General features: G+C 42.9%; 1 protein-coding gene across 1 annotated transcript; it reads left to right on the plus strand.

Moving 5' to 3' along the window:
- Positions 1–7,789: 7,789 nt before the first annotated feature.
- LOC146005692 (uncharacterized) lies at positions 7,790–10,743 on the plus strand. The gene is made up of 6 exons (XM_083145119.1): positions 7,790–7,993; positions 8,177–8,341; positions 8,422–9,085; positions 9,468–9,722; positions 9,845–9,967; positions 10,061–10,743. The coding sequence occupies exons 1-6, from the start codon at positions 7,838–7,840 to the stop codon at positions 10,741–10,743; spliced, it is 2,046 nt and encodes a 681-aa protein (XP_083001245.1). The 5' UTR covers positions 7,790–7,837.
- The last annotated feature ends 8,408 nt before the right edge of the window (positions 10,744–19,151 follow it).

Below are 19,151 nucleotides of genomic sequence, written 5' to 3' on the forward strand. Positions count from 1 at the left end.
GTAACAAGGAAGTTGGGTGTTGGGTTAATTATGACATCATTATTGAAAGCAGAGCTTGCCAATAAGACTCAATGCTTATGAGTAATTAATTAATTAACGAGGTGAGCGCATGACAATTCCCCCTTTTCTATTGCACTAATTGTGAGATTTGACTACTCAGTCATAGCTGCTCCCATATACATAGTGATCATTAGTGTCGTAACCAACCCTCTCCATAATTAATTAATGTGATTAAGGTTTAAATATCAGAGTTAGAAAAGGAGGAGGGAGGCAGTTGAGGAAGAACAAGCAAGCACGGGGGGCTGGAGGTAACTATGAAGGAGGTTTAATGGCTGATCACTGTCCTTGAAAGGTTTTCATTTTGATTTGATTTAGAATTACTGTTTAAGTATTAGCTAATCCATTTTATGTTTCTTGTGTTAGTCTGCATTTGCAGATACCTGTAATGAAGCTATTTTTCAAGTAAAGCAATGTCATACATTTTATAACAAGGTTGTATTGGTGTGCAATCATTTCAGCGTTGCCGTTATATTTAAAGGTAATAAAGTAAATATATACAAGTTTGGGTTATCAATCATATCTAATCGTTATCAATCATATCTAAGCGTTATCACCTCTTTAGAATTTTTAATAAATATCCCCCTTATAGCACCTTTAATATACATGACATCAATATGAGATGTAATTGCACAGAGGAAAAGGCAAAGATGACAATACGCCTTGATATACAGATTTCCAAAGGCCTGCCTTGGCATACCCTTATGAAAACCACAGGCCATAGAGTACTTCAGTGTTTTCTTTACAGAGCCAGCAAAAATATGAGGCTTAGCCAGGCAAAAAAAAAAAAAATGGAAAAAAAGAAGAAGATGTAATGAAGTAAAACAGTAGTTCCTCTGCCACTGCTTACTCAATCCATATGTGGATTTAAACACAGGAAATACCCACCATTCACCGCAATCAAGCTAGAGGCCTGTGCATCACAAAGTGCCTTGTGGAACTAATTGGGCTTTATTAAGATTGTCATTGACATGAGAAAGCATTTTGAAAATTTAAATCAGAACATGCAATGTATATAGAAGAAGATAACACTCTTCCAGTTGATTCGATAATATAAAACAAAAGCCATGCAGACGTTCCGCAGTATTTCTTGTGATACAGATCCCTTTGTAAGATATCCTGTGCGAAATACAACTTGTTGATATGTTGTGTGCTTTTAGCTGGAGGTTTTTTTTTTTTTGCATAAATGTTTCTAACGTAGGCAAGTTTTCCAAAGTATTTTTTGGCACCACATCACAGTTTTCAAATGCCCTAACTTTGCCAACTTAAAATTATATTAAACAAGATTTGTGGCACGTATCATGAAACCAATATTTGCAATGAAGTTGTGGAATTTAGGATCATATTTTTGCATAATAATAAACTCTGCCAAACATTATTTTTTTTTTATTCCTTTTCAGGATTGCTTAGAATTTGTCTTTACACATACAGATGGATTATGGTTAATTTACACTAATGGCACAATCTGGTACCTTCCAAAGTACTAAAGACATCTTGGACCATTCTGTACTAAGCCTACAAACTTAGTTACAAGACTGTTGTGCTGTTGACAGGTGCTCAGTCATGTCATTATTTTAGATGGGGTATAGTCCAAGGTCATTTTAATAGCATTGCAGGCCCTGGGCAAATCAATGCATTAGGGCCCTATCATGGATATACATTGAAAAAAATAAATTATAATGTCCTCGTCTGCACTCTACATGCTTCCATACAGTGAATGACTGTAAACAATGTGATTGGAGGATAGCTCCAGTTATCTACTCATCAGCATGCTGATAGCCATTCACAGTCTGGCTGCAGAATGGGAGGCAGATAGAAAATCCACAATGTGCTCAGACATTAAGATGGCCCCATGGGTGAATTCAGGGGAGCTGAGGACCGGGGCTTTTCAACGAGCCTGGCCCCATGTCGCTAGCCCCCCCGGGAACCAGAGATATTGCCTGCCAAATCTGGAACGTTTTCCCTATAGGATAACATGGGACCCACTAATTCCGACCCCCACCCGGTTCCAACGGCTGCCAGTCCCTCCCCCCAGCATCACAGCAGCTCATGGTTGATTTAAACCCAAATTGTTGGGCCTTCAATTTGATATCAGGCAGGTCCATATGGGTCAATTGGTCCCGGAGATATTGTGGGTAAACCAATTTTTTTATTTCTAAAATGTAATTTCATGGCTGTTCAAGTTTATTGAGGGCAGATTACTCTGGAACCAAACGGCCCAGTTTCACCGGAACAAAATCATTCAAAGCCCATTCAAAAGTTCTTTTATTTGATACTGGTCTCATGTAAATGGGTCAGTTGGTTCCAAAGATATAGCTGGTTAAACAAGATAGCCGGTTAAAGGGGGGGATGGGGTGGACCCACTGTACCAGGTAAGTCCCCAATAGACCTTCAGAAAATTTTATTGACATTCTAATCATGTCTAAATTTAATCAGCATTGACTCAATGAATGTTGAGGCTGTCACATTGGGGGCTATTTTGGTTCACTCTTTCTGACAAATTCCTTCTTAGATGGACAAAACCATGTGCACTGCAGGTGGGGCAGATGTTACTTGTGCAGAGAGAATTAGATTTGGGTGGGATTTTACTTCAAAGTGAGATCTATATTGCAGTGTAAAAATAAAGCAGTCAGTATTTTCCCTGCACAGAAACAAAATAACACCCAAATCTAATTCTCGCTGTACCTTTTATATCTGCCCCCCTGCAGTGCACATGGTTTTGTCCATCTAAGAAGGAATTTGTCAGAAAGAGTGAACCAAAATAACCCCCATTATGACCAAGTATACATTCTCATGTTGAATTTTGCATGTCAACATGATGAAGGTCGACAAAATATACCACACCCATAGTTGTCATACTTCTATTTTTCCTAAGTAAATGTAGAGATGTCACGTTTAGTTTTTGTGGCATATCATGTTATAGATTTTGATTCTGAAGGAATCCAACTATTTATATTCACATATGTGCCATAAGACTGAATAAACAACTCAGAGAAATTGATGACATTTTGGTAGCTTGGTAATGCCTGATGTTACTGGACGATACCCACATTCTGGCCACAAATTTATACTTCTCAATTATTCACTGACCGAGGGGAATTTCTAACAGAGATATTTGTCCACTAAAGGGAAAAATAGTTGGTTTCAAGATCAGTGACAAAGATTGATGAATTCCTTACTTAGCATAGAAACATACAATTTACAGCATCATTGCCCTAAAATATTACTTAAATAAAGAATATTTTAAAAACGTCTTTTTAGAATTGATAAAAAAACAAAAATCTTAGATTTTTTTTTACATGAAATGCTGGAAAATGCTGGTACATAGGGCATAATTCATTAAGGATCACCCCCTGCCTGCAATTGTAGTTCAAGAGGAACATTGGCCCTTATTCTGATCGGTGCGTACTTTCCCGAATTCTTTCGGTGCGGTCCGCACGCCACGCTGTGCGGTGGCGTACGGCCAACGTCTGTAGAAACGCCCACGTGTCCTCCGCATTCGGACGGACTCCATCTCTAAGAACAGGGCGTGTTTACGGACGACATACAAACCATGCGTGTGCGGGGGAAACAGTCAGATTCTGCACGGTGTGACCGCGTATGCACGGCCTTCCCGTGTCAGAACGCACGCGAGCCGGCCACTACGCACAGATGCGGTGTACTTACGCAAAAAAACAGACTACTCTTATCTGAGTTCCCAAATAGATCACATGACACACTTAGGCAATTATCAAACCACTTTGAGAACAGATTGTTGCTCCTGGTCATCTGTTATTTATCTAATTGATCCTTAAACACTTACAAGCACTATACATTAACCCTAACATTCCCTATGGGGATAAAAATGTGATCTACCCTTTTGCTGCGTACATATCTAAACATCAACATGTTTTTGTTTTAAATGCTATTTATACTTTTAATGTGAAATACTAAAATAACATACAGACAACTTCTTAAATAAAGGGTAACTTTTATTAACAACCAAAAAAAAAATTCAAAAAATTACTCCAGGAGCAGGTCACATAGGTCCTGGACATGTGTGTCATCCTCCCGCAACCTCATGAGGGCCCCTCTAACACCCTGGGCTGGCTCCTGGTAATCTGTGTGCATGAGAAAGGGGGTACAACATTAATTATGCTACTCACGTACACCTTGTACAGTCAATCCTAAGTACCTACACCATGAGAAATCATACATACAAACAAATACTTAGGCAATCTTGTATGTAATGGCATCAAATATATGATCATGATGCTGCCACCACACACATACACACACACACACACACACACATACACACACACATACACACTTGTGTGACATATACATTTCACAATCTATATATCAAAAACACAACCACACTTGAGGATCACTCACAGTTGTCCTGGCCAAAGACTCCTCACTCAACTCAAAACATACACCCACTACAACATGCCACATTTACCCATACATATATACCTGCATGTTACTGCTTAATAGCTAAACTGCATGATAGATAGATAGATAGATAGATAGAGAGATAGAGAGAGAGAGAGATAGAGAGAGATAGAATAGATACCACATTAAAATGCTAGCCTAGTCCCTCTACCCATTACTTCATGATTCCTTGTCACATTGCCAGATAGGTGAAAGTGCAGCACTAATCCGCTTCCATACACCAAACAATTTCTAAGGTCAATCCATCCTACATAATACCTTTCAAAAATACATGACAACAACACGGGCCCACTGGCTAGAGGGGGGCCCAGGCAAACTGGCCACTTGGGACTCCAGTATAAATCAGGCCTGCCCATATTCCATTGATGTTTTATTGTTGCTTCTATACAAAGACCCTCCATAAATAAACACTCATCACCTACATGAGCATCCAGATTGCACGTTTGCAGCATGGCCCTATAAGGCCAAAGTGTGTCTGTTGTTTCCCATTTTTTTGGACTACTCTTTACTATATTATAGCAAAATTTAATCAGCTGTGCGACATAACAAACTGTACCTAAGTCAGTAATGATGCATTATGTCTACTTACCCCTGCCAGGCAGCTCCACCATCTCTTCATCCTCCACATTGGGAGGTGGTGGCAAATCGGGGAGGGGTAGGGTCACCTCCTCCTCCTCCACTTCGACCTCCTGGCCGACCTCCTGGGACACCTCCTGGGCCTCCTCTGTGTCCTCCTCCGTGACCACCTCCTGGGCCTCCTCTGTGTCCTCCTCACTGGCCACCTCCTGGGCCTCCTCTATGTCCTCCTCACTGGCCACCTCCTGGCCCTCCTGTGTGGCCTCCTCACTGGCCACCTCCTGGGCCTCCTCTATGTCCTCCTCACTGGCCACCTCCTGGGCCTCCTGTGTGGCCTCCTCACGGGCCTGTCTGGCTCTCTCCCGCGCTGTGGGTTAAACAAACAAAATGGGTGAGTGTCATTTGACATTGAAATCACTCTAACAAGTACATATCATAACCACATTATATATGTGTTATATATCACACATATAGTATATGGCATTTCTATGTCATCAACACCCAATTGACCTCATGTAATATTAATATTAAATAATGTGAAAATGCAAACACTCACTGGCCTAGATGCACTAGCCTTCAAAAGTTATACAATGTAGAGTGATAAACACGCAGTCAATCAGCTCCTTCCTGTCATGTCACAGACTGTAGTTGAAAAATGCCAGGTAGGAGCTGATTGGCTGCCTGTTTATTACTCTCCATTTTATCACTTTTGAAGCAGACCGAATCCTGGCCACTGTCAATTATATGTATTTTGCGAAAATACTTACAGCGTTGAAGGCGCCGCCTCAGAGCCTGCAGCGGCTCCGGCTCCCGCCTCCGCAGGTCGGACCATCGCCTCTCCAGTTGGGCGATGGTCCTCCGCACATGAGTGCGGGCGAATATGCGGCGCCGGGCCGCAACATATGCCCGGCGCTTGTCCCGATTAGTGATGAAGGGGCCTGCCTGGCCCAGTCTCCTCTCCATCACTGCCACCAGCGACATCAGCTCCGCAGTGGAGAAGGGCTGTGCTCGCTGGTAGGCAGCCATTTTAGCAATGGCACAAATCAAACAATCATGTGCTGTCATTGGTTGGTCAGAGTGATATTTGGTATTAACTTTATTGTTCATTTTTACACTAACAGCGTGTATGCGCCCGAACAGACGGCTAACCCATTGCATCGCACACCCATCCTAAACAGACAGTGTAAACTAAGATGGAAACACATTATATTAAGGGCCGTATTCAATGTTGTGCGAAAATGGTTATGTTTACGATTTTTCGCACCTTTCTCTTCTTTCGGTACAGTGACGCGATTACTAATTTCGATTTTTCGTGTATTCAAAGTTTCGTTTTCGTGGAACGCCTAAATGCGTAAACTAACCAATGAAGTGAAAACTGGGCGTTTCGTTTTCGCTACCCAGCCTCGCCCGTTTACTATATAAGGAAGAGTACTGCGTAGTGTACTGCGTAGTTTACCCTCCATTTTGGAACACTGCGGAGCGCTGATTTGTATCGTGGACTGTGTGCTGGAAAAGCATATCCAAACGAAGGCAGAGCACTGGAATCACTCGCGGTCTTGAGGTTAACCTTTTTTTTAAAACTGAGTGTAATGTAATTGTTTTATTTTGTTTGCAAATGTTTTTTATGATGACAAGTGTGCAGGGATGAATTCCAGTTTTGGGGTGGCCGGTTTGATAGATTTGACAATTCTAAAATGTAATTTTAGAATGTATGTTTTTTGTGAAATTGCGGTTTGCTGTTTTATGTGCAGGTTTGGGGTGTCCTTTTTTTGCGCCAAAGATCAGGGTGTGGCTCTTAGCCTACTGTACACTGCTAGTAAGGTTTGTTTGGGGGCTGCAGGGCTGCTGAATGATGTCTTTGGGGTACCATGTGGGGTGAATATTGTCATTGTCCCTGTTTTTTATCCACCACACATCAGGGTGTGGCTCTTAACCTACTGTACTATGCTTGTAAGGTTTGTTTGGGGGCTGCAGGGCTGCTGAATGATGTCTTTGGGGTACCATGTGGGGTGAATATTGTCATTGTCCCTGTTTTTTATCCACCACACATCAGGGTGTGGCTCTTAACCTACTGTACTCTGCTTGTAAGGTTTGTTTGGGGGCTGCAGGGCTGCTGAATGATGTCTTTGGGGTACCATGTGGGGTGAATATTGTCATTGTCCCTGTTTTTTTGCCACCACACATCAGGGTGTGGCTCTTAACCTACTGTACTCTGCTTGTAAGGTTTGTTTGGGGGCTGCAGGGCTGCTGAATGATGTCTTTGGGGTACCATGTGGGGTGAATATTGTCATTGTCCCTGTTTTTTTGCCACCACACATCAGGGTGTGGCTCTTAACCTACTGTACTCTGCTTGTAAGGTTTGTTTGGGGGCTGCAGGGCTGCTGAATGATGTCTTTGGGGTACCATGTGGGGTGAATATTGTCATTGTCCCTGTTTTTTTGCCACCACACATCAGGGTGTGGCTCTTAACCTACTGTACTCTGCTAGTAAGGTTTGTTTGGGGGCTGCAGGGCTGCTGAATGATGTCTTTGGGGTACCATGTGGGGTGAATATTGTCATTGTCCCTGTTTTTTATCCACCACACATCAGGGTGTGGCTCTTAACCTACTGTACTCTGCTTGTAAGGTTTGTTTGGGGGCTGCAGGGCTGCTGAATGATGTCTTTGGGGTACCATGTGGGGTGAATATTGTCATTGTCCCTGTTTTTTTTCCAACAAACATTAGTGTGATAAGTTGAGATTGAACATATTTCACTTTCATTCATAGAAATGTTGAGGAACTCTCAAAGACATTTCAATGAGCAGGAAGCACATTCGGATGATTCCCTGAGGTTATCCAATGAGTCAGGGCAAGACACAGAGGAAAACAATGTGCCCGGTCCAAGCACAAAAGAATGCAACAAATTAAGGAAGTCCAAAAGAAAGGTAATGTTCTCCTCAATTTGTACCACCCCACTATTGCATTCGCATGCACTGTCCATTAAATGTATTTAATTAATTTTCATTTTCTTATAGGCATGTCACAATTGTTGTCCGACTTTACCTGTTATTTTACATTGATTTTATATTTATTGTTTCAATGGCTGCATGTGTACATTATTTACGCAGACTTCAAGAATGAGAAGCCCTCATCTTTCTGAAAATTCGACATCTGAGGAATCGCTAGGAAGATTTGATAATGCTTGGGAGGACAGTGAAGAATTTAGATTGTGGCGATCAAAAATATCATCATCTCGCCGAAAGGAAAATACTTCTGCAAATTCTCAAACCAAAGTAAGTTAAATACTGTATACTTCTTGTTTTTATTTCAAAAGAATGATGCTAATATTTTGGCTTTGTATCTTTTTTATTAGCAAAATGAAGAAACCCATTCCCGTAGGCATGATACAACTGTTCGACACAGGCGTCAAGAAGATGGTCACCAACATGAAATACGTTGTACAGAACCACAAGCTCCAAGGCATACAGGCAATCGTGATAATGATGGAAATTCAGATGCAGGTGGATCACATAATTCTCCCGGAGATGGATCTGCAGAAGAAAACTGCAAGAAGATGCAGAGAGGAATCCGTTTCAATGAGTCAGAAAGCTTTGCCTTAGTTGATTTAGTTGATCGTTACTACGACATGCTATTCGGGCCAAGGGCACAAACTACTGCTCCTAGACAAAAAAGAAAAATATGGAACACAATTGCTGAGAAAGTAACATCGATTTCTGGAATACGCAGGGATGCAAAGCATTGCATGAAGAGATATAACGACTGCCGTCGTCAAACTAAAAAAAAATTAGGAATTCAACGAAGGCACGAAATGGGGACCGGTGGAGGGCCGGAACTGAAAGTGAATTGGCTTTCATGGGAGGAAGTTATAAAAAAAAGATTAAACCCAATCATGGTTACAGGCGTAGCAGGCAGAATTGACTCCAGACGTCAGGGAGATTTTGTGCACGAAGAGGAGCCTTCCAGAAGGAAAAGAGGATCTGTAATGAAAGACAGAAACAATAAAAGAAGGCAAATAGGTAAATACAATTTTATTTTACACTTCAAGTTTCAGGTATGACCCAAACACTCTGGTCTGAGATGAAACTTGATCGAAACTGAGGTTTAAGCCAAATTCTCAAGTATGTATGGCTGCCCATTGTGTGCTGCCACACGCTATACTGCGTCAATGTCACCTGGAAAGCTATTCGTCTGCAGGTTATTTTCGCAGATGAACAGCATTTATGATGGCGTTGCAAAGTGCTCGGCTATGCAACGCTGTCTACACAATATACTTTGTTGATGGGTGGTGTTTTGAACTACTAGAAAAAAAAATCAGTGCTTATTGACCTGATATTGTTACATAATAATTTCATAAGTATTTCTTCTAAATGATATTGATTTTTTAAATTATATTTGCAGATGATCGTCCAGTTATTGGTCAAAGCATTTGTAATGAAACAGCTGTAACAGCACTTCAAAAGAACGCCTTTACACCCAGTAGAACCCAAGAAATGCTAAGCATACCAAGTTGTTTTTTAAGTTCAGCGGAGACTACTTTCCAGGGTTTTGAAGCAAGTTTACCTGAAAAACAAACATCATCAAGAGATTTGCATCAAAGTAAATCACGAGGAAACAGTGTTGATTCAGTAGAAAATGCACCAACACCGACTGAAGGTACAATATTTATTTTTCCACAGTTGAATGTCCATGGTGTACATATATATATATATATATATATATATATATATATATATATATATATATTGAAACAACTCAATTTATAATTTTATTTATAGATGACAATCCAATGAACATTGCAGGAATGTCCTCCTGTATTGATCCATGTTTTAGTCCAGATTTGATCGGAAATAATTCCAATGAAGAGAATGATGAGCATCAAGCAGCTTCTACACCAATTGGTAATTAGTGTTTTGATAAATAACATTCATCTAAAAAACTCTTAAATTACTTATTAAACCATATAACTGTAATTTGTTTAACTTTATTCACAGCAAGACAGCCAAGGGTGCAAGTAACAACTAGCAAAGAGATTCCAGATGCAGAATATCAGCACATCCTTGCTCTCTCTGATCAAATGCAGGATCGACACAAATCATTCCACACTCTTTTACAGCAAAGTATGGGTAGCCTGGAAACTTCATTAACAGAATTAATTACCACAGTGCAAGAGAATGAAGTTAACCGTCAAAAAGACAACAAAGCATCTCAGGATATTATGATAATCATGGCGACTGCGCTTAACAAATTAGTAGAAAACACATCATGTCAAGCAAGTAGTCTAATGCTAATTTCAGAGGCAAATCAACATTCTGCAACATATTTGAATGTGATGGCAGAATGCCAACGTCAGACAGCATCAAGTTCTGTTTTGATTGCCACATCTTTAAAATTGATTGTTGAGAACATGGCCAATAAAGCTCAACGTAGATCGGATTCACAGCATGCTCAAACAAGTCATCAACAGTTAGAACGAAAGACCACTGCCCTTACAGCAGGTTCAGCAACCTATTCATATTCACAAATGTATACGGGGTTTCCAGGAATGTTGCCACCGGGCCGTTATCCTCCAACAGCAACAGTATCTGTGCAACCAATACAATCACCTTCCACGACTGAGAAGCTGGCTTCAAAGATCGCTGAAAATGAAGAGGAGTGTATTATACCACCAGAATAGGGTAACATTTTTGTCCATCTAATTTTTGGAAAAATATCCTTTTGAGCACTTCCCATTCCATCACGGCAGTGCCCTTTGTGCGAGTTCTCACCCACATCCCATAATGGAATGTAGGTGAGAAGAAGTACAAGGTACTGCCATGTTGGGATGTGTTAATGGCCTTTTCACCTGTATCTGCTTGTACCCACACTTCCCATTCCATCACGGCAGTGCCCTTTGTGTGAGTTCTCACCCACATCCCATAATGGAATGTAGGTGAGAAGAAGTACAGGGTACTGCCATGTTGGGATGTGTTAATGGCCTTTTCAGCTGTATCTGCTTGTACCCACACTTCCCATTCCATCACGGCAGTGCCCTTTGTGCGAGTTCTCACCCACATCCCATAATGGAATGTAGGTGAGAAGAAGTACAGGGTACTGCCATGTTGGGATGTGTTAATGGCCTTTTCAGCTGTATCTGCTTGTACCCACACTTCCCATTCCATCACGGCAGTGCCCTTTGTGCGAGTTCTCACCCACATCCCATAATGGAATGTAGGTGAGAAGAAGTACAGGGTACTGCCAGGTTGGGATGTGTTAATGGCCTTTTCAGCTGTATCTGCTTGTACCCACACTTCCCATTCCATCACGGCAGTGCCCTTTGTGCGAGTTCTCACCCACATCCCATAATGGAATGTAGGTGAGAAGAAGTACAAGGTACTGCCATGTTGGGATGTGTTAATGGCCTTTTCAGCTGTATCTGCTTGTACCCACACTTCCCATTCCATCACGGCAGTGCCCTTTGTGCGAGTTCTCACCCACATCCCACAATGGAATGTAGGTGAGAAGAAGTACAAGGTACTGCCATGTTGGGATGTGTTAATGGCCTTTTCAGCTGTATCTGCTTGTACTCACTTTTTACCCACACAACAGCAATTTGTTTAACGCTTTATCAATATCATTTCAGATGTCCATTTGAGGAATTGTGAAGAAAACAAGAATTTCTTTCAAAGTTTAACCAGTTTTAATTTTATTTTTTCTGGAACAAATTTGTTTTAAAATCTCTTTGACTTTTTCAAAATTTGGGTTCGATGGTCCGCTTTGAACTGCAGTACAATGTTGAGGTTCATTTCAATATTCTGAAGACAACACCCTTTAAAGACAGAAGAAGTTCGCAAATGTTAGAATTTTTGACGAAATAACAGCATTTATAAAAAATAATCGTAATAATGTTAAATTTTCTGTCAACAAGCAGAAATATGAGTACGCTTGAAAAGTTTAATGTCTGGCTACAATAGTAATGTGCATGTGATATCGCTTATAGGTGATACCTCATTTTAGAGTGACAGAATAAAAAAAAGCTTGTTCAGCATCATCAGTTACTCAGGATGACCAACTTGCACTATTGGAAATATCTTTACAGCCACCAGCGTACAAGTTTTTTTTTTTAATAAAAAAAAAATCAGGAAATATGGTTTGGTTTTGGTCAGATGTGCGAAAAGAACGATTGCTACATTTGCAATGAGTGTTGGTGAATGACAGAATATACTTGGAGCAGATAAGATGGATAAATAATAATACAGATGTTTAGGTGGCACAGGAAAATTAGTGTGCAGTGTAACTAGGTTATCCTTGATTATGCCCCCAGCATGCGCAATGCTTTAACCAGTGCATAAAAAAATGCAAAGGTTGCCACAAGATCACATGTCTGCAGATGTGTATTTGTAAATATTGTACTACCTACATAGCTACATATCAGAGACCCATACTTTAATTGGGCATGTGCTAACAACAGAGAAAGGTAATATCTATGGGAGTGTGGGTTTGTGGACATTTCCAGATTACCTTGCCTGGAACTAGAGGTTACAAATCTAATTTAAATAACAGCAGCCTACATTTTCAGAAGATTTTCCAGGCCACCCCTTTGGACAAAGTTTAATTTCAAGAATAAAATATAGATAAATGAATCACGTTTTGCCAAAATGTCATCCGTAAATCAAGTTATATGGTAAGGAAGAATATTAACCTCTGTTTCCTGACATTTTTTATGAACGGAAGCGCACACACTTTACAGGGGGGCAGGGGTTCAGATTAGCATACTCACCAATTTCATCAGCAGAGGAGCAGATAATCCCACCGTCAACAGATCCATCCGTAAAGGTGAGCAGGCAGAAGGGTCATAACTGAGCAGGTCCGGCAGCCACACAGCACATCCTGCAAGGGAAAACAGACGGGGGGCACAGGTTATTGACTGTTTGGTTGGTTAGGAGTCTTGACACCGGATTCCCATGCGCACAGAGCGCACACACTTTACAGGGGGGCAGGGGTTCAGATTAGCATACTCACCAATTTCATCAGCAGAGGAGCAGATAATCCCACCGTCAACAGATCCATCCGTAAAGGTGAGCAGGCAGAAGGGTCATAACTGAGCAGGTCCGGCAGCCACACAGCACATCCTGCAAGGGAAAACAGACGGGGGGCACAGGTTATTGACTGTTTGGTTGGTTAGGAGTCTTGACACCGGATTCCCATGCGCACAGAGCGCACACACTTTACAGGGGGGCAGGGGTTCAGATTAGCATACTCACCAATTTCATCAGCAGAGGAGCAGATAATCCCACCGTCAACAGATCCATCCGTAAAGGTGAGCAGGCAGAAGGGTCATAACTGAGCAGGTCCGGCAGCCACACAGCACATCCTGCAAGGGAAAACAGACGGGGGGCACAGGTTATTGACTGTTTGGTTGGTTAGGAGTCTTGACACCGGATTCCCATGCGCACAGAGCGCACACACTTTACAGGGGGGCAGGGGTTCAGATTAGCATACTCACCAATTTCATCAGCAGAGGAGTAGATAATCCCACCGTCAACAGATCCATCCGTAAAGGTGAGCAGGCAGAAGGGTCATAACTGAGCAGGTCCGGCAGCCACACAGCACATCCTGCAAGGGAAAACAGACGGGGGGCACAGGTTATTGACTGTTTGGTTGGTTAGGAGTCTTGACACCGGATTCCCATGCGCACAGAGCGCACACACTTTACAGGGGGGCAGGGGTTCAGATTAGCATACTCACCAATTTCATCAGCAGAGGAGCAGATAATCCCACCGTCAACAGATCCATCCGTAAAGGTGAGCAGGCAGAAGGGTCATAACTGAGCAGGTCCGGCAGCCACACAGCACATCCTGCAAGGGAAAACAGACGGGGGGCACAGGTTATTGACTGTTTGGTTGGTTAGGAGTCTTGACACCGGATTCCCATGCGCACAGAGCGCACACACTTTACAGGGGGGCAGGGGTTCAGATTAGCATACTCACCAATTTCATCAGCAGAGGAGCAGATAATCCCACCGTCAACAGATCCATCCGTAAAGGTGAGCAGGCAGAAGGGTCATAACTGAGCAGGTCCGGCAGCCACACAGCACATCCTGCAAGGGAAAACAGACGGGGGGCACAGGTTATTGACTGTTTGGTTGGTTAGGAGTCTTGACACCGGATTCCCATGCGCACAGAGCGCACACACTTTACAGGGGGGCAGGGGTTCAGATTAGCATACTCACCAATTTCATCAGCAGAGGAGCAGATAATCCCACCGTCAACAGATCCATCCGTAAAGGTGAGCAGGCAGAAGGGTCATAACTGAGCAGGTCCGGCAGCCACACAGCACATCCTGCAAGGGAAAACAGACGGGGGGCACAGGTTATTGACTGTTTGGATGGGTAGGAGTCTTGACACCGGAATCCCCTACACAGTTTTGGAATATGGCTAACTCACCAGATTAGACGGAGATGAGATCACTCATCCAAGGTAACCAGGCTTCCACAGAAACATCCTTAAAAGCAGACAATAGAAAGGGATAACCACCAACAACCTGTATGGAAAGTATGTGAAAATGTAAAACAGGACATATGAATTTTCAATCAACAAAAATGTAAATAGATCACATCTCACCTGCATAATGAACAATCTTTTGAAATTTATTATCACTTTAGAGGACTTTTAAATAAAACTTCCAACCACGAAACAGTAATAACAGCAACTGGGAATACAAACTCAATGAACTGTAATGAACTCCATCAAGAACAAACTCTGTAAAATAAAAGGTAAATAACATTTATGTAGATAAATGATATATTTATATATATATATATCTATATATATATATAGATATATAGATATATAGATATCTATGTGTGTGTGTTTGTGTACAGATGATTTGTATATACTCACATGAGAAGAAGGTGTCAATAAGATGCCTTCTGGTCTCTGCTCCTTCGTCCATACCCACAGATAATACCGAAGAAAGATCCCCATCCTGGCTAACACCAGCATGAATATTCACCGGCAAACGTCTTGCGACACAGATATTATGCAGAATGCAACAGGCATTAATAATGCCGCAAACTTTTCCCGGTGAATATAAGAGGGTCCCGCCGGAGATATCTAAACACCTGAACCGGCTCTTAAGTACACCGAAGGTCCTTTCAATTACACCCCTCGATGCAATGTGAACCTCCTGGTATCTTCTTTCGGCATCACCTACAGGATCAGGTAATGGGGTCAACAGCCAAGGTTTATTCGGATAACCCGCATCACCTAAAAGGGATAATTGAAAAGGTATTAAACTTTTTTAATTACAGTAGCAACTTAAAAAAAATAATGAAAACTTACATACCCAACAGCCAGCCATCTGGCATTCGACCTTCCTCAAAGTCCAGGAATAGAGATGACTGGCTTAAAACGAAGGAGTCGTGGGTCGACCCAGGGAAACCCACACAAATGTCCAATAATCTCATTGTGGAATCACACACCATCTGTACATTGAGGGAATGGAAGTGTTTTCGATTCCGATAACATTCTTCCGATTCCCTGGGAGGTGTGAGTCGCACATGGGTGCAGTCTATCGCGCCCAACACATTGGGGAATTTCCATTTTTGAAAGAAACCAAATTTGATCTCATTCCATTCGCTGTCAGTGTCTGGGAATTTTATAACCTGGGTCGTTAATTTACGGAAAGCTTTTATGACCTGGGACAAACAGCGTGACATTGTTGGCTGAGAAAAACCGCATGTCTGGGACAAAGTAGGCTGGAAGGTGCCTGACGCAAAAAATTGCAATGCAGCCAGTAGTTTCTGGAAACCACTGACTGCATGATTTGACCGTACCCGAGGTTCCAGGTCAGCTTCCAACAGATCATACAGCGAATAGATATCCTGAGACGATAAGCGAAAGGTACCTATCACTTCCGCCTCAGAGAGACCGTCCAGTACACGCCTAGTACGATACTGGCGTGGACGTGGAATTGAAACACGCACTGACTCACCAAATGTAGACAGATGCTGACCACGATGCTGATATCTACGCCCCTGACCATGATGCTGATATCCACGTGCCAGGCGACGATGTTTGCATCGCAGCATGTATGTCGATAGGACCATGAACATCACAATCAAGTCAGCAAAATACTCCATTATTGTAGGCAGTGATTGAAAAATAATTATTTCTTCTCCAAAAACGCAAATTGCCCTAAAAAAACGCTTCCAAATACAGCTGACTGCAATAAGCTGCTACTCCCTGAAGTCCCAAACGTAGGAGTGAGGCACTGTGAGGGGTGAACAGCATCTTGGGAAAAAATAACATGTGCTTTACCAATGCATGATGGGAAATCAAGTGTATTAATAACAATTTATATATGCCCCTTCTTAGGAAAACAGCAACTTTCAAAGAGGCAAACATTTCTCCAACAAGAATGTTTAGGTTCCGGAGGTTAAAAGGAGGCATCACTCAATAAAAATTTGTATTCGTGACCCATTGGGCGTCGAAATGAAAATGGAGAAACGGATCAAACATGTGCAGATAACAATTTCGTCATCTCACGATTGAATACATTTGTGCGAAAAAGCGAAAAAATCTATAAAAAAAACCACGAAATGTAAGGGTTTGACCAAGCGAAATAAGCGAAATGCAAGCGAAACTTAAAACTTTCGCATGCGTGAAAAATCACAACATTGAATACACGAAGTCTTTTCGTCGCGAAAAAACGAAATTTTTTAGAGAAAAAATGGATTTCGCAAGGGATTGAATACGGCCCATAATCTATAACATTCACCAAACATGGGTATAAGCAACAGGTGAAATAGTCTGCATCACTAGACACTTACACCTAACTCAACAAGGTACTAAACAGCTATTTTATAATGAAAGCTATGCAGCAGAAACATAGCAAATAGTGGCAGACCTTTTCCCCAAATTAGGCCATGCTGCCATGTGTACACTTACCTTCTACTGGCCCATACTACAGAGGTGGAATGAAAAGTAGGTAGCATCCAGCCTGAATTTGGAGTGCTTTCACATGTGATTTGGATGCTAGCACTGATTACTTGTGGCTAAGTGGTGGACTGGATTTACATATGGAATGGGTAGTGTCAGTTGTACTACATACCAAACAAGTGCACAGTACAGATGTACATTCAAATATACATTTCATGTGTGACCTCAGTTTTATTTGGTCTTTGGTGTTGAAATCTGCATTTAGCTACTAAATCAGACTTACTCAGTTTGCCAGGTTTTTGTGAAATATTTATCCACACCAAGGGGCGTGCCGTATGCGCCGCACGGTTGACGCTGCCGTACGGAACGCGGCCGTACGGAACGCAGGTTGCAGCTGATTAACGCCAATTACAGAAATAGTATTTAAAGTTGTCCTAGAAAGGCAAACAGTTGTTGGAAACATGGCTGGCTCAGAGTCAGAGGAAGAACAGGTGGTGCAGAATCTCTTGTCCCGCATGGAGGCCAACACCACCTATGTCCCCCTTAACCCAGAGCAGCCAGATGGGCCATCAACATCAGGCCAATCAGCAGCTGGCCCATCCTCAGCATCAGCAGAATCATTGGGAACACAGCAGGTAGCTTCCCAACAGAGTAGCCAGGCCAGCACTTCAAGTACAGCAACCGGTGGCCGTGGCCGTGGCAGTGCCAGTGGCAGTGGCGGTGCCAGTGGCCGTGCCCGTGGCCGCAGTCGGGCAACAGAGGAACCAACCACAAGAAACATGGCATATGAACCGCAGGAGCTTGACATCCTGGTGACCCGGGCACGTGATTTGATAGAGTGCCCAGCGGTAAAGTTGACACACACAAGGAGATGGAAGATCTGGGAGGAGATAACGGCGGAGATTAATGCAGTGGCTCCACAAGTTCGTGAGGCGGAGCACGTTAAGAAGAGGCAAGTACATTTGTGTTACATTTGAGCAGTACAAGTCCAGTAATGTTTACATTCAATATTAGATGGAGTTGGTCAATGGGTGGGCACGTTGCTTGGAGGCACAGACATGTTTGCCATGACATTGAATTGATAGTTATTGTAGGGTGACTGTGGTTGTATCTTCTAAGGGTTGTTTTTAAAAATGAATATAATCTAAGTTTGGTGTCAGTAGGCACATGTTGTATTATGTTTCAGATTGCAATGGGTGCTACAGCAAACATGAGGAGTGACATGTATTAATATGTACACTTTGATTGCAGGTGGCACGACTTCAAAGGGAACCTCAAGAAGAAATTGACCCAGCGGTGGGAACACAGCCACACCTCTGGGGCTGGCCCCATGCCTGCAAAGCTGCAGCTCACCCCCCTGGAAGAGATGGCACAGTGCTGCATTGCAGTGGAGGAGGTCCGGGGGGTGAGCACCATAGACAGCGAGTCCCCAGCGGAAGGCTTCTACGCTTGAAGGTAATTATTTGCCAGGCCATAAGTAGATGTTTTGAATTTTGCATTGAATGTGTGGTAATTGGTATTTTCTCCTTCAACAGCATCCCCACCGCTTGGTCAAGAATCTCTTGAGGAGGTTGTGGAGTCTGTGCCACCTGGCCCCAGTAGCAGGCCCGTGCAGCAGCAGCCGGCAATGTCCGCGGCTGAATTGTCCACGTGGGGGCATGTGCTAGAAAGTATTGTGCAGCAGGGAGACTCGGCATCAGAGCTGGTGCGTAGGGCCGAGGAGGTGCTGCAGGGTTTGACCACCAGCCAGCAGAGTATTGCTGCGAGCATGCAGGCTATTGCTGCTAGCCTGCAGGTGCTGGCTGATCAAGCCCTGAGGCAAAATGAACTCCTCCTCCGCCATAATGAACTTATGGTGGAGCTAGTTACCACCAATAGGGTCCTAATGTCACCCGTTTCTGGTGCATTACCACCATCATCACTCCCTGCTGCCAGAGGGGGAAGAAGATCCACCCCCTCCCCAGCATGTGCTCCACGTGACCCACCATCTGACTCTGGCCGTGGGCGAGGCCGAAGAGCTGCTGCACGTGGCAAGGAGCCTGCCAGGGGCAAACGTGCCCGCAAATGAACTTGTGTCCCCATTAATCTCCACCGTTATGTCTTCCCAAATCTTCCATTGAGCTATGTGTGTCAGCATCCTGTGTCAAAATCCGTGCCGAGGGTC

The sequence above is a fragment of the Crinia signifera genome, chromosome 5 (genome assembly GCF_055691185.1).
Source record: "Crinia signifera chromosome 5, ASM5569118v1, whole genome shotgun sequence".
NCBI lineage: Eukaryota > Metazoa > Chordata > Amphibia > Anura > Myobatrachidae > Crinia > Crinia signifera.

What these genes read in the sequence shown, in the direction of transcription:
- LOC146005692 (XM_083145119.1), top strand. Translation starts at nt 7,838, where the DNA reads ATGTTGAGGAACTCTCAAAGACATTTCAATGAGCAGGAAGCACATTCG. An exon ending in TAAGGAAGTCCAAAAGAAAG is followed by an intron (nt 7,994 to 8,176) that starts GTAATGTTCTCC and finishes TTATTTACGCAG; the next exon opens with ACTTCAAGAATGAGAAGCCC. An exon ending in TGCACCAACACCGACTGAAG is followed by an intron (nt 9,723 to 9,844) that starts GTACAATATTTA and finishes TTTTATTTATAG; the next exon opens with ATGACAATCCAATGAACATT.